Source organism: Schistocerca piceifrons, unplaced genomic scaffold, assembly GCF_021461385.2.
Source record: "Schistocerca piceifrons isolate TAMUIC-IGC-003096 unplaced genomic scaffold, iqSchPice1.1 HiC_scaffold_550, whole genome shotgun sequence".
Taxonomy (NCBI): Eukaryota; Metazoa; Arthropoda; class Insecta; order Orthoptera; family Acrididae; genus Schistocerca; species Schistocerca piceifrons.
The window spans coordinates 44115-60304 of NW_025728789.1; the positions used below are offsets into that span (position 1 = coordinate 44115).

General features: G+C 39.1%; 1 protein-coding gene across 1 annotated transcript in view; it reads left to right on the top strand.

The window, feature by feature from the left end:
• The window catches only part of LOC124757566 (prosaposin-like), a gene marked incomplete at its 5' end in the record, with an annotated part of 42085 nt that extends 38663 nt beyond the window's left edge, over positions 1–3422 (top strand). Inside the window, 3 exons of the mRNA XM_047249067.1 lie at positions 524–663; positions 865–1059; positions 3111–3422. Coding sequence (XP_047105023.1) covers positions 524–663; positions 865–1059; positions 3111–3167 — 392 coding nt within the window. The remainder of the gene's footprint in view (positions 1–523; positions 664–864; positions 1060–3110) is intronic.
• Between the last annotated feature and the right edge of the window lie 12768 nt (positions 3423–16190).

Here is a 16190-nt window from a genome sequence, read left to right on the forward strand (position 1 = left end):
TAGTGGATTTTTAAGCATTCCTTCTGCCTTTAGTTTCTCAAATTTTATGACTTTGTTCCCCTTGCTGCTGATTTTAAATTTCGTTTTTTTCCTGTTTCCTACGCCACGGGCTGGGCGCTAATGACCATAGAAGTTTTGCGCCCTAAAACCACAAACAAAAAATATTTGCAAATAGGTTACCACCTCTTAGACTATTTATAAGTGGAAATAGCTCTTCTCTGAATGACCGAATCTCAATTCATTCTCTCTCTCTCTCTCTCTCTCTCTCTCTCTCTCTCTCTCTCTCTCTCTCTCTCTCTCACACACACACACACACACACACACACACACACACACACACACACACACACACACACACAGTCGTTTTGTAAAACCACTTTTTATTTAGCCTTTCCTTCTATCTCACACTCTGCTGTATAAAGCACTTTTGCTATCAGTTTCTGAAGGAACCAGAAATTTAATCTTGTTAAAATTTTTGGCCTACTCTCTCACTTAGTCTCTCTTTGCATCTTGCATGTTACAGACACAGTGACTGACTGTGCTGTATGCGATGCAGCTCTAGGTGAACTTGAGAAACTTACTGCGGGACCATATGCTCAACGGAATGTTTCTGGATTTATAAAGAAAATTTGTGATTCAGTACCAGAAAACTACATGGAAAAGGTTTGCATTTTTTTTTTTTCCAGTTACCTGTTTTTTGTTAGCACTAAACATTTAAGTTTTAACATTAAGCAATGGCAATGTTATTAAGGTTATTTGACTGTTTTCTAACAGTGAATAATATTTATCTATAAAGTAACGAACTTGAACATGCTTTGTTATTAATATTGACACCACCACCTCATATATCAAATTTGTTTACAGTGCAACCAGTTAGTAAGAATTTATGGTCAAAGTATTGTCAACCTGAGTGAACAGAACAAGGAGTTTCATGAAATTTGTGAAATGATTGGTAAATGTCCAAGGGACAGACAAGTTACTCACCTGCTGGGTGGAGAAAGATGCACATGGGGCCCAAGCTACTGGTGCCAGTCAGAAGAGCACGCAACAGCGTGTGGGGTGAGTTTTAAACTGTGTAGCACAAAGCACTTTGTACCATTGTACAGTAGTCACCAGCACGCACTTTAGTTTACCTTGTATCTTTTTTATAAAATTGTAAATGAATGTAATTGTAAATAAATGTCTCATATTTTAATCTCAATCTTCTGTTTGGAATGGGAAAAAGTGCTCTCTAAGTGATACATGAATTTGTACTGATACCGTGGATAAGAATGCAAATATGTAGTCCTGAAGGTTAATTTTTTATGTTCTGGTGTTTCGCCAGCGTAACACTCATCTAGAAGCTTTTAGGTGGTTACAGGAAATTTATAGCTCCATTGTTGCTTATGAGGCAGTGTTGCAAAATTTTAAGTGTAAATGTGCTAAGGACAGTATGAACTGAAGGATAGATATCATGATGTCTAATACTGTAATAGTGAAGAATAAAGGAGGCTGAGTCCTAATTTACCTCTATGTATGCGCATTCCATAAAAGATATGTGTGGTGTTCCATCTTTTAAAGTAGTCAAACTGATGGTCAAATTATAAACTGTCATGATACTACTTTAATCTACCCTCGGTCACTGGGAGGTAAAAGTGGTAGAGATCATTTTTCATGTTAACATCTCCCTCCTCCTGCTCCCCTCTCCCAAGAGTGCAGCAACTATTGAATTAAACCTAGTCTGTAATTATAATTGGATAGATAAAGAATCTACTCACACCTGACCTGGGGTTCTTGGTGACTTTTCCATACTCTATCCCTTTTCTTGGACCTCTCCAGTCTTTTTCATTCACCCCTCTTTCTTCCCCTTCAAGGAGCCACTGTCTCCAAAAGCTTGCATAAATAAAACCTTTCTTTCTATATGCATATTCTACTGCCACCACTTTCTGAGTAGATTATTTATCTATCCAATTAAAATATATTGTCAAATACTGATTATTTTCATTGTTACAATCTATAATTAGACCACACAGTAGCGTAAATTACAGATTTCAGAACTAAAGATTCAGAAAAGCTGCAAGTATTAGGGACTTTATATAGTGATAAAAATTTTGTTAGCAGGAAAATATTTGATATTGTTATATGAATTTTTCCATGGGTACAAGTCGACAAATTTTGAAACAAATTAAGATTATTTGAAAGAAATATAACCTTCTGTCTGCATAAAAACATCAAACTTCTATCAAAATATGTATTCCACAGGAGTAAGACTGTGAAAGAGGCTTCCCCATTTAGATTTAACTTTGTAGTTGAGAATCATTGATTCTATGCTTCTTATATCAGTCTTATAATCATTACCTTATATTAAAACAGTTGTTTTGAGTTTAGAATAAATTTGAATAAGGGATCTTATGGATTTCAGTACTCTGCCTTGGAATCCACTTTAAACATTTTTGGAGGTGATCAAGCATGTCATAACTGATTCAGTATGCAGTAAACATGATTTTTGCAACTCTTTCATCAACACTTCATATAATTACATAGAATGATGAGCAACAGGACATGTGTGTTTTGCCTGATATAAACTTTTCAATCTATGTATACAGCACCTAGTATATGTTTGTTAGTATCACACCTCTGGTTAAAAAAATCTTACCACTGAATGTTAGTGGTCTGGCTTGTCAAGAACATCCTCCCAGAAACAGTTTGAAAGAGGATTATTGGTCAACCGTTTGAATAAGGGAAAGAAAATGTTAATATGCAGTAAGTACTTTAAAGCATTAATTTCAAATTTAAACAGTTGTTCACCAGAGATGGCAGTTGCACACTATAACTTTAATGTTTTGTAATAGCAAAGAGATTCAAGAACTAATTCAATGCAATAGGTGAGAAAATATCTCTAAAATGATTAGACAATTAAAAGTAATGAGTGTGAGGGCCATTTTTAAATAAAGTATCATCTCCATAAAAAAACTTAAGAATAAAATAATGTAATTGACATGTTAATTTTTAATGTTCATGAATTTCATCTAAAGAAAATTGTTTCGAAAATTTAGAACATATTTCATGGTTTTATTTTCTGTTTTAATTTTTTAGTACCAAATGATTAATGATTATTTGTTCTGTTTCAGGCCAAGTTACATTGCCAAGAAAATGTGTGGAATAGTGACACCCCTGTTACAAACTAGAGATTCCTTTTATGTGATTAAAGGTTTAAAGTTTCCTAATTAAAAGTTTTTAGTGAATAACTATGTTCAATGAATGTAATAGAAGTAAAATGACAAATAAGACTTAATTTTCCAGCCTGTGTAGTAACCATGACATATTGTCATGTTGTCACATCTGTACCATTTCCAGTCATTTGTAAACTGTAAGATGTTTTAATATTGTTGATTTCTGTTGAAATGTAAAATTAACTCAATAAATTCAAACTTCCTATTCTATCGGTTGTGAGCACTGTTACTTTGTGGTACTACCCTTTCATCCTCAGTTTACAGTCACCTGATCTTTCAGAGCATAAGTATAAAGACTCATCTACTTTCTTATTTGTAACTGAGCAGGTATTTTGTCATCAGCAGTACTTTTTACTGCAAGTAAGGGATTGGAAAGGTATAAAAGCTAGACAGTGCCTCTTTTACTATGTATCACTGACAAATGCTGCCATTACTCCTACCACTGGGATAAATGCTAGTTTTTGGCTTTCCCACATATGCAACTGGAATGCTCATTTAATTCATCATAGTTCCATTGTAAATAAAGTGGACCAGTAAAACTGTCAGTAATGAAAATGAACTGCTAACTAACAGGAATATAACTTCACTTCACATGGAAATACAAGACTGGTGGAAAGCTTTCCACAACATGCGAGTAAAGAGAAATGAAGACTGTCATGCATGTTGTCTTCATGTTGTTAGCCTCTTACAATCAAGTTGGATTGTGATTAAGCACAGAGACATCGTGCAAATTTACAGTTTCTCTTCCAGAGGTGAAGTATGTTATATATGCTGTGTAGCATATTTTATAAATGTGTGGTTTAAGTATAGGAACCTTACCAGCAAAATATATGTACAATGCTTATTTTTCACAGGACCATTAGAAATCACAATTAGGTTTAAGGGTGAGGCAACGAAGATTGATGAGATTGATGGTTCAAACCCGCATCCGGCCATCCAAATTTAGGTTTTCTGTAATTTACCCTAATCTCTTCAGGCAAATGCTGGGATGGTTCCTTTGAAAGGGCACGGCTGATTTCCTTTCCCATCCTTCCCTAATCAGAGCTTGCACTCCGTCTCTAATGACCTCACTGTCAATGGGATGGTAAACACTAATCACCACCACCTCCTCCTCAAAGGTTGACCATCTGACATACAGCCAGTTGCTGTTTTCACCATGTTGTAGTAGACAATGTGGTGAATTTTGTGAGGGAAGTGAGTAATTTGTAATGTCTTTTAGCTGCTGAACTAAAACACGTCTTTGCGTAACTTTAGACTGTCTTGTGACATTGGAAAGTGTTTCCTGAGAGGACTTACACGTATTGTATGAGATACATGATCAAATACTGCAAATCACTGTCCTGCCATCAATCAGACAGGTCCCACAAACATATGCCCTGTTGCACCAAATGCGTAACTCTGAGACAGTCTACTCCATTCATTGTGTTCTGTACATCCCATCAAGAAAGACAGGGATGTGGAACAAGACAAGATACATATTAACATAAATACAAGGAAATCGTTTACACTTCATCTGTGTAATGAAACAATGGAAAATCCAGGATGGAATGTGTGAATCTTTTTACTGACAACGACCTTAATGGCCGAAAGCTTTGATCATGTGAATCTTTTTTATTGTGCCTATCGTGGCTCGGCATCTCTGCTATATGATGAGTAGCAACTTTCCTCATCCATGTAATTTATTGACAATAAACTATCGCTATACTGTTTAATGCTATTCACTCTTACATCATCTGAATTTACTTGAGTAAAATAGTAAGAAAGCTGTTACTTTGAAAAAGGGTTCTACCTCCTCAGTTTTATTTACAGTGACTATCTGCCTTTAGTAACTTAATATTTACTTGATTGCAATGGTATTTTTCAAAGAAAATGTTGTCTTAGACCTGTAAGTTCTTAGTCATATTTACAGTACAATATTACTTGTCTTACAGCATTATGACAAACACTGCCACTTCCCATCTAGCTTACAGATTCAATCCCTGAATCTCAATATTCATAAAATTAATGCGAAGTTTCCAGTGAGATATTTTTAATTTTCTTTTGAATTGGTATGGATTCCCAATTTCTTGCTTTAAATTAGAGAGTAATCTGTTGATTACCTTAGCACCGGAGTAACCAACTACATTATGAACTCTAGACAAGACGGCAGTCCGTGTGAAAATTAATTTCTATGTCTTGTATTGTGATTGTGTAAGATACAGTTCGGCTGAAATTGACTTTCATCATCAGCAACAAAGTCCATTGTGGAGTAAATATATTGGTAAGCGATTGAAAGTATTCCATGCTCCTTAAAGGGATTCTGCAAGTTGCTCACTTCTCCCAAATAAACACTTTATTTACTGTACTTCCACTGCTCCTGTTCAGTTCCATAAGACAAAAGCGAGTGAAAATATGTGAAAATACACCAAACTCTTGTATTCAGGTCCATACAATAAGAGATGCTTCCAAGGGCATGACATGCTGAACTGAGCCTCTTCATTAGTTTTATCTTTGTGTAGAGTCCATTTTAACTAATTACGCAGGTGGACCAAAACATATTTTACATAGAATGGCTTCAGTGTAAGACCCTTAATGTCTATTTCCAATGCTATCACTCTGCTTGTTTGAAATTGCACAAGATGAGTCTGTGTGAGGTTGAGACTTAAACTGTTAGTTGAGAGCCACTTATACGCATCAACAACAAAAGTCGTTGTACTGCCCTTTAAAGTCATTGAAAGATGATTTATGTGAGTTACAAACAAGAGTGGGTGTAGTGCTGTACTTTGTGACACACCATTCTGGGTTAAGTTTCATTCCCGAGACATAGTCTGTTAATGAGGTCCACTGCTTTCTGTTATGAAGGTAAGATTCCATCTGTTAAAGAGGAATGTCATTAGTGACATTACAATTTAGTGAGTCACCATTCTATCTTAGGGCGCTTCCTTAAACACTCAAAAAGACTGGGAGGAGCGAAATATGTCTGTAATTGGAGGTAGGTTACTTATGGTCAGTTTTGTTCATGAGTGTTAACTAAAGCATATTCGAGTCAGTCAGAAAATATTGATAACGTAAGGGTAATCCTGCCAACTGAGTATAATATTTGGACACGTCAGAAACACCATTGTTAATATCATCTTCGGACCAAAGACTAGTATTCTGTAGCTCCCCATGCTAGTCTTCTCATATCTGCATAACTATAACATTTGAACATGCTTACTGTATTCATATAGAAGTTTCCTTCTACAGTTTTACCTCTCTAACTTCTCTCCATTGCCAAACTGAAAATTCCACTGTGCCTCAGTGTGTTGTCAGAGATTCCGTTTATCCAGACCGTGCCAGAAATTTATATTTTCCTAAGTTTGGTTCACTACCCATCGTTGGTTACTGGATCTACCCATAGAATCTTAAGCATTCTTCAATAGCACCACATTTTAAAAGTTTCTATTCTCTTCTTATATAAACTGCGTACCATCCATATTTCACTTCTGTACAATGCTACATTCCAGACAAATACCTTAACAAAATACTTTCTATCTGTTTAATTTATTTTCAATGTTGACAGGTTCTCTTTTTCAGATGTGCTTTTCTTGCTATGCCAGTTTGCATTTTGTACTGTCTGCTTCATCCTTCATCAAGTTATTTTGCTTGTTACACAACAAAACTCGTGTGATACTTTTAGTATCTCATTTTCTAATCTAATTCCCCTTGACATCACCTGATTTAATTCGGCTACATTCCATTACCCTTGTTTTACTTTCGTTCACATTCATCTTATAACTTTTTCGCAAGACACTATCTATTTCTTTGAACCGCTTCTCCAAACTTGATTACCCATATCACTTAGTGCACTGATGTAGAACTGCACTACTTTGAAATGTCTCAGGCTGCAAGGCCATGAATAATTAGTGCATAAATTTAGAATGGATGAGAGGAATACACAAAAAAGGGCTGGCAACCTGTTTTGGAATGAAATGTCTGCAGCTATAAGCAGAGAAATAACAGGGGTGTATTATCAAGTGATAACGGGTACCTATCTTCTGGTTCTGTATACACACAGTCAATTCGCACGTCATCTGCCAATTATAACCTCTGTGCCCTTAGCTGATTTCCAGTCATTCTTATGCTGTGATCCAACTGGTCTGGTGTAGTTAAGCTTTGTGTCTTAAATTCGGAAATTATATGATACACTAATACCAATTGACAAGAAAAACTTTTAAATTTAACTAAACAGCGACTTCCGTCTGATCATAGTAATGCTGCTACCACGTGGGAGCGAGGTGGCGCAGTGGCTAACACACTGGATTCGCATTCGGGAGGACAACGGTTCAAGCCCGTGGCTGGCCATCCTGATTTAGGTTTTCTGTGATTTCCCTAAATTGCTCCAGGAAAATGCCGGGATGGTTTCTTTGAACGGGCACGGCCGACTTCCTTCCCCGTCCTTCCCTAATCTGATGAGACCGATGACCTCGCTGTCTGGTCTCCTCCACCCAACAATCCAACCCAACCACGTGGGACTTTGAAAACAAAACACGAGTATAGTTCTGAATCTGCTTGGCTCTGAAACCCACAATATTCTCAGAGATGTTAAAAAACAGACACCCACACCCATGACTAAAATGGTCATCAGCAACTATTTAAACACAACACTGAGAATGTCCAAAAACAAGATGATAAGCATTGTCCTACTTACCATTAGCAAGGTGAGAGATGATATAATGGCACAACATAAACTTTGTTCATCTAAGCTACCAATGGTAGATATTGTCACAGTGAAAAATGTAACTTCCAAACACCATTTAAAATCACTTCCTAAGCAACAGTTCATATTTTGACTTCGCCAACATAAGAGGAACAATCAGACAGCTTATTACGCCACAGGTGGGAGTGCCATCAGCTATCGATCAGTCCTCTGTCAACACTCTGTCAACACCTCCAGTATTGTGCCTCGTAGAAATACTTGTGAACCCTATTTATCGCTTTTTAACTGCCTGTGACATTAGACATGTCGCTCTCCCAAATATATATCCAATTTAAATACAATAAAGCTATACATTGGTGTCTACAGTACCAACTTTATAGTAACTTGGCTTAAAATAATTTTGTGATTATACTGTTTCCTCAAAAATGTGTCTTCTGAATGGACTACTTTGTCCCTTGTGCCCTTAAGGGCTTCAGACAAGTTCAGCTGCCTGTTGCTAGAGGGTGTCTGACCCCATAAAATGTTTCTTACTTTGTTTTTTTGCCAGTAATATCCCTGCACCAAGACACCAGAACCTTCCTAAAACTTCACTCCAGCCCCACGAAGGGTGACTTGCATTTTTACTGGGTATTTGGCAGCCTCAGTATTACAATGGTCAGGCATGGTTGTCATGCTCTACAGCAAAGTCTGATGCGCACTGTCAATTAAAATTCAAATGTCTGCCTATCTAAAGGTTGGATTAAGATGCGATTTGCATCAATCTGGCCGGCCGAAGTGGCCGTGCAGTTCTGGCGCTGCAGTCTGGAACCGCGAGACTGCTACGGTCGCATGTTCGAATCCTGCCTCGGGCATGGATGTGTGTGATGTCCCTTAGGTTAGTTAGGTTTAACTAGTTCTAAGTTCTAGGGGACTAATGACCTCAGCAGTTGAGTCCCATAGTGCTCAGAGCCATTTGCATCAATCTGTATTAAATTAAACAGATCACATATGGAGGATATGTTCCACTATAATTTCTTGGTTTACTATACTGACTCAATTTATTCAGTTTGGCACCTGGCACCAAGCATTGTCAGTGAGATAGCAGGTGCCGCCGCTTCTCACCCCACCTCAGTGAGTTTTGAAAATCAACACCTGAATCTCCCTTTTCTTTAAACTAAAATCGGTACATGAGGCACTACCTCATATTCTTAACTCATGTTCTTCAACATCTGTTGCCTCTATATTTTGTCATACTACTAGCTTGTCATTTATTCCAGGAAAAAAGGCAGTTCAGGACTTAGTAATATTACATGCTTCTTTACCCCTACTATTCTGTTTCCTTCTTTTCAACTGAAATCACACTTTTTACTACTTTTACTTACAATTACAACATTTTCACAACACTTCTACTCACAGTTGTGGTGATGGTCGTTACATTTAGAGACAGTTGTGGAGGGACTCTTGGCGCTCTATCTGTGTTGCTTCCTTTGGTAATGAGATCTATCAAAAGATATGGGACATGGAAGAGTTGTTCTGCTTGACACAGCTGTGTTACAGCGTAGTCTCCTTCCTCGTAGCAGAGCGTATCCATGACTTTTCATTAGCTTTCTCTTTCGGAACTATGAGCTATGCTCACAAACCTCAGAAACATGGTCGTGCAGTGGTGCCCTAATGCCACCAACTGTCGATCTGTGTGACAGTTGTTTGTTGCAGTCTATACCCACTCTATTTTCTTTAGCTGCTTTTACCATATCACTCTGGTTCTATTTGTCTAAATTTGAAAACCTGGATGCCTTTCTCAACACTCCTTATTGATATCAAATCTTTGGAAAGACACATTTTATGTTAATGAAGTTCACACTTCTAGGTTTTTATTTCCACCTTCAGTCCTTAAAGGTGTGCACATTAAAAAATTCATTATTCTACTCTGATGCTTGTGGCTTCTCTGCCCATTTCATTTCACATCTCACAACATACACCGTCAGGTGTGGATGAAGTCAGTAATGAAATGGTGAAGGCAGCAGGGGAGGTTGGGAAACAGACGTGGAGAGGGTGGTGTAGAATGAAAAGACGACTCCAGAAGATTGGAAGAGGGGACTAATTCTTCCTGTGTTCAAGAAAGGGAGTAGGAAGGGTTGTAGAAACTGCAAGGGTGTGGGACTGATACAACGTAGTGCAAAGGTATATGAAAAGGTCTTGGAGAGCAGTATTGGAATAAAGGTCGATAACAAATTGAGAGAGGAACAGTGTAGTTTCAGACTTGGTAGGTCAGATGCTGACCTTACATTTCCAATGAGGCAACTCCAGGAGCACCACTACAAGTTTGGGGAAGACCTTGGGATGGCCTTTCTCGATATAGAAAAGGTGACACTGTCTCTAGAACAGTGGTCTGGGAAGCACTTGAAAAGAGGAAATTGAAAGAGAGACAGAAAGCGTAGTGGAGGAGATCTACTGTGGATGTCTGAGTTTTGTGAAAGTGAGAAATGAAAGGATAGATTGGCTCCAGCAAACAAGTGGCATGAAACAGGGAGTTCATTGTCACCTCTCCTTTTTGTGGCCTTGGATGAGATAATAATGAAGGTGGCAGAAAAAACTGGGGAACATGGAGGGCGAGAGTCAGGAACAGCTGGATCCTTGGAAAGAAGCTGTGTGGAATGAATTTTAATGTAAACAAATGTGAGATCTTGGTTACAACTAGAAAGAAAGATAGACCATCAAGCAGAATGAGGATTGGACATGAACAGTCGAGGAAGGTGGAGAGTGCCAAGTAACTGGGAAGCGTGACAAAGGAAAACTGAAGAAATGAGAAAGAGATCATTGAAAATGGCAGACAGGCAACAGCATTCCAGTGACCTTTGCTCTAAAACATGGGTAATGAGGAAGAGGTATAAGCAGATTAAAGGTATAAGAAACAAAATTCCTCAGAAGTAGGGTAGAAGTAACAAGGATGGGTAGGTTGAAGGAATGAAAACATGAGGGAAATAATGAAAGAGGAATGCTCGCAGAGCAGGATAAAAACATCAAGGTTAAGATGGTATGGGCATTTAAAGAGAGTGGAAAGCAAGAGAATTACCAAGAAGAGACTCCAAATGGAGATGTGAGCACCAAGAAGAAGACCAAGGGATAAAGGTGTGGAAGAGTGTGTTAAAAAAAGGTGTGAGGTATGGACCAAGCGAATACAGTAAGATGGTGGGAAAACAGGACTAGATGGCGAGTCTTATCTTCCAAACAGAGCCAACCTGGGACTGGAAACTCTTCAAGATGGCCACTACAATGACTAACACACTAGTGCCAAAGGCTTCTTAGTCCATTCTCTTATATACGAGGGTTGACTGAAAAGTAATGTCTCCACCTTCATAACTCTTCAACAGTTGGCAGCATTGGTATGCGGCAGATACTGGCTTCTTCCGTAGTCTCTTCTCTACAGCTCCAGTTGTCAGGAAGCCTTGGCATTGAACGGTTGTGTTGTTACAGTGTAAAGTATGGAACCCTGCGTAGATCATCGGTCAATGCGATTTAAGCAATGTGCAGTCATTGGATACTTGACAGCAGAAGGTGTCACCCCAAAGGAGATTCATCAGAGAATGAAAGCAGTTTATGGTGATTGTGTTTATGTGAGTACTGTGGGTCATGGAGTGAGTAAGTTTTGAGATGTTGGGGAGGGAACATCTGACCTGCATGACAAACAAAGTGTTGGACGTCCAGTGACAGCAACCACCGAGTTTCACAAGCAAAATGTTGACAGATTGATTCAGGAAGATCACTGTATCACTCAGAGAGAAACTGCAAGCACAAACAGCGTTTTAAAAAAATGTATGGTTCACATTATTACTTTGCTTGGCTATCGAAAGATCTGTGCATGATGGATACCCTGGATGCTGACTCCTGAAATGAGAGTGCACAGACTTGAAATTTGCCAGGAACTCCTCTTGCTTTACCAGAATGAAGGTGACACATTTCTCCATTCAGTTGTGACAGGAGAGGAAACGTGGGTACACCATTACGACCCGGAGACATTGAGAGAACTGTGAGACTGTGGTTGTGGAACAACGTGTCAACTTCTTCCGTGACAGCTTCCAAAAACTTTTTCAGCATTGGAAGAAATGTATTCAATTGGCTGGTGATTATGTGCAAAAGTGAATATTGGTAATTAGAGAGCACATTCTAAGGATTATTTCTGTGTTTGATTTATTAAAATATTCCCATCCAAAGCCAATTAACAAAGGCATTACTTTTCATTCAACCCTTGTACATAAGATTAAACACTATTACATATATCTAGTGTGTGTGAAAAAGTTGATTGAATGCTATCAGACAACAAACAAAACAAAAGATACAAAGAAATGTTCTTTATTGCCCTTCAAAATAGTTGCCACCCACTACAACACACTTTTGGCAACGTTTGTACAGCTTCTGGAAATGATAAGCAAAGCCTCCTGTGGAATCAGTCACAGAACAGCTGTCACACAATGTTTGATGGCGTTCACGTCCGAACAATGTTCACCGTTCATTGCTGCCTTCAAGTGGGGAAGCAGGAAAAAATCCACAGGAGCCAGATTGGGGAGTACATAGGGTGTTCAAGAACAATTACCATCTTCTGCGCCAGGAATTGGACCACATGGATTGCATAGTGTGCAGGGGTATTGTCATGGAGCACCATCCATTTTCCAGTCCTGTGCAACTCTACCCAAACCCGCCCAGATAAGCTGTAGCAATCGGTTCAAAATGGAATGATGAAGTGCAGCATTAATGGTTTGACCTGCAGGAACAAATTCCTTGTGGACGATGCCATTGTTGTTGAAGAAGACAATCAACAGTGTTTTCATCTTGGATTTTTGCAGACAGCTTTTTTTTGGTCATGGGGAACATGGTGAACACCATGATATCGATTGTCGTTTTGATTCCAGATCGAACTGGTAGCACCAGGTCTCTTATACCATGATGATGATGATGATGATGATCAGAAATAATGGACCCTGGTCACACATGGAAATGAAATCACCAGAAGTTTTCATCCACTTTGCTTTTTGCTCATCTGTGAGCTTGTTTGGAACAAATTGGGAGCAGCTCTTCCGCTTACCCCAATCATCATGGATGATGGTGTGCACCATGTCCTTGCTAATGCCCATTCTTCCACAAGCAATCCAAGAGTCTGTCACCGATCTCGTGCCAGAATTTATCGCAATTTCTCGATCATTTCTGTTTTTTTTTTTTTTTCCCCCCCCCCCCCCTTCATGGAAGCGTTTAACGATTCATAAACATATTTTCTGCTCAAAGCTTCCATTCCATACACCTGCATGAACATTCCCTGTGTCTCCATTGGAATCTTCCCCAATTTGTAGCAGAACTGGGTGTTTGCACATTTCTCCATTGCGCTCTGACACTTCCATTCACACTGACTATGTTCAACTGCTAGCTTAGAATCTACCCCACCCACTCCTGCAACTACAGTGAGGCTCCAGAATGAATTTTTCATTCTACAGTGGAGTGTGTGCTGATATGAAACTTTCCTGGAGATGAAAACTGTCTGCCACACCAAGACTCGAACTCATCGCAATAACATTAGCATCATCCCTAGTTAGCAACAAATCCTCCTCTTGTAATAAATCTTCAGTCACCACTTGTCATTCAAGATCTGTCGTAACCAGTGAATTTTTCAGGTTTTTCTGTCACCAAAAGCAAACATTGGAACTGTTTTCAGCATCATGTCGTGAAGCAACAAATGTCAAAAGCACAATGCTTCCCGCCATTCTGCCTACAATATAGGTTTATTATCCAGCCTTAAGGGCAGATCATACTTGGAATTCCCACTGAATACAAATCTGTTGACAACATCACTCTTCTATAGGCGCTTATGCACTTTTTGATCATGCTGCTTCATAAAGTCCCATGTCCTGTACTTTTGAAATAGTTGTAACCTTACATTCTTTCAAGTTCCATTTTGAAGCCCAAAAGGCCCATACTTGCCAACTAAATTATGTTTTATTTCCTTCTTTTTCTACTGCATAGTCTTCTTGTTCATTAAATAACCTTGCATTTCCAGAAGTGTCATCAGCTCAGAGCTCGTCTGAAATGTCAGGGCATATTGGATGACTAAAATAACTCAGCACTCCACTCAAGCCCTTTGCCTCGTGCATTGCCGGCCTTAACTTATCCAGGTCAACTGTGTTGCTCCCAAGACCAAGGTCACTAGAACGTCCTGTCAGCTACACTACTTGGAGAGCCAGTGGACAGCTTGTGGTTGGGCACTCCTGCCTTACACCACCAAGGGCAAACATAATGTCGCCATTCTGAAATTCTTTCACTCTTATACCAGTGTTATCTAAAGCAGATTTACAATAAATGTTTATACATCAGACCTCATTGTTTCTGGCCAAACATGTGCCAAGACACTATTAAGTTTAACAGGTCATTGGCAGTACGCTGATTGCCCTGCCTCCCTATTCACACTGGATCCCATTGTGTAGCACACTGCTTGAGTTTTACCTGCTGCCACGACCATGCATAATACACAGTGGCCTATCACCACCTTGTCTTGGCTGAGCGTTCTTATTTCCACCATCATGTCCATGTAAATGTTCCACCCTTTCCAGGGACCTGACATAACACTAATAATTGTCTCTTGGTGCTGCAGGTAACACCTTACGAATGTAGAATACAACACCTGCTCAGTACCAGCAATAAGCAACTCAGTAGCTATTCCTTCATCAATAGACTTAATCCATTTCCATCAGTGTTCAAAAAACTTTTCATTGTTCCTACAATGTGGCTGGTGTCTACCCCACAATAGAAATCGACCAACAACTCTCTCAGAATTTCTGATGACTGACATTCCTCACAGACAAGCAAAAAGCAAAGCGCATGGAAACTTCTGGTGATTTCATTTCCATGTGTGACCAAGATCCATTGCTTCTGGACATCATCATCATGGTATATGAGACCTGGTGCTACCAGTTCGATCCAGAATCAAAACAACAATCGATTCCATCTTCCCCATGACAAAAAAAAGTCATCTGCAAAAATCCAAGGTGAAAATACTGTTGACTGTCTTCTTCAACAACAACGGCATCATCCACAAGGAATTTGTTCTTGCAATTCAAACCATTAATGCTGCATATTATCAGTCCATTCAGAACTGATTGCTACAGCATATCTGGTGGGTTTGGGTAGAGTTGTACAAGACTGGACAATAGATGCTGCTCCATGACAATACCCCTGCGCAGTGTGCAATCCATGTGGTCCAATTCCTGGCGCAGAAGATGGTAACTGTTCTTGAACACCCTCTGTACTCCCCAATCTGGCTCCTGTGGATTTTTTCCTGTTTTCCCACTTGAAGGCAGCTATGAAAGGTGAACATTGATCAGACGTGAATGCCATCAAAGATTGTGTGACAGCCGTACTGCGACTGATTTCACAGGAGGCTTTTCTCATAGTTTCCAGAAGCTGTACAAACGTTTCCAAAAGTGTATTGTAGTGGGTGGCAACTATTTTGAAGGGCAATAAAGAACATTAGTTTTTATCTTTTGTTTTGTTTGTTGTCTGATAGCATTCAATCAACTTTTTCACACACACCAGATATGTGTAATAGTGTTTAATCTTATGTACGAGGGTTGAATGAAAAGTAATGCCTTTGTTAATTGGCTTTGGATGGGAATATTTTAATAAATCAAACACAGAAATAATCCTTAGAATGTGCTCTCTAATTACCAATATTCACTTTTGCACATAATCACCAGCTAATTGAATACATTTCTTCCAACGATGAACAAGTTTTTGGAAGCTGTCACGGAAGAAGTTGACACATTGTTTCCACAACCACAGTCTCACAGTTGTCTCAACGTCTCTGGGTCGTAATGGTGTACCCACGTTTCCTCTCCAGTCACAACTGAATGGAGAAAGGTGTCACCTTCATTCTCGTGATGCGAGAGGAGTTCTTGGCAAATTTCAAGTCTGTGCACTTTCATTTCAGGAGTCAGCATCCAGGGTATCCACCATGCACAGATCTTCTGATAGCCAAGCAAAGTAATAATGTGAACCATACATTTTTTTAAAATGCTGATTGTGCCTGCAGTTTCTCTCTGAGTGATACGATGATCTTCCTGAATCAATCTGTCAACATTTTGCTTGTGAAACTCGGTGGTTGCTGTCACTGGACATCCAACTCTTTGTTTGTCTCGCAGGTCAGATGTTCCCTCCCCAACATCTCGAAACTTACTCACTCCATGACCCACAGTACGCACTTCAACACAATCACCATAAACTGCTTTCATTCTCTGATGAATCTCCTTTGGGGTGACACCTTCTGCTGTCAAGAATACAAT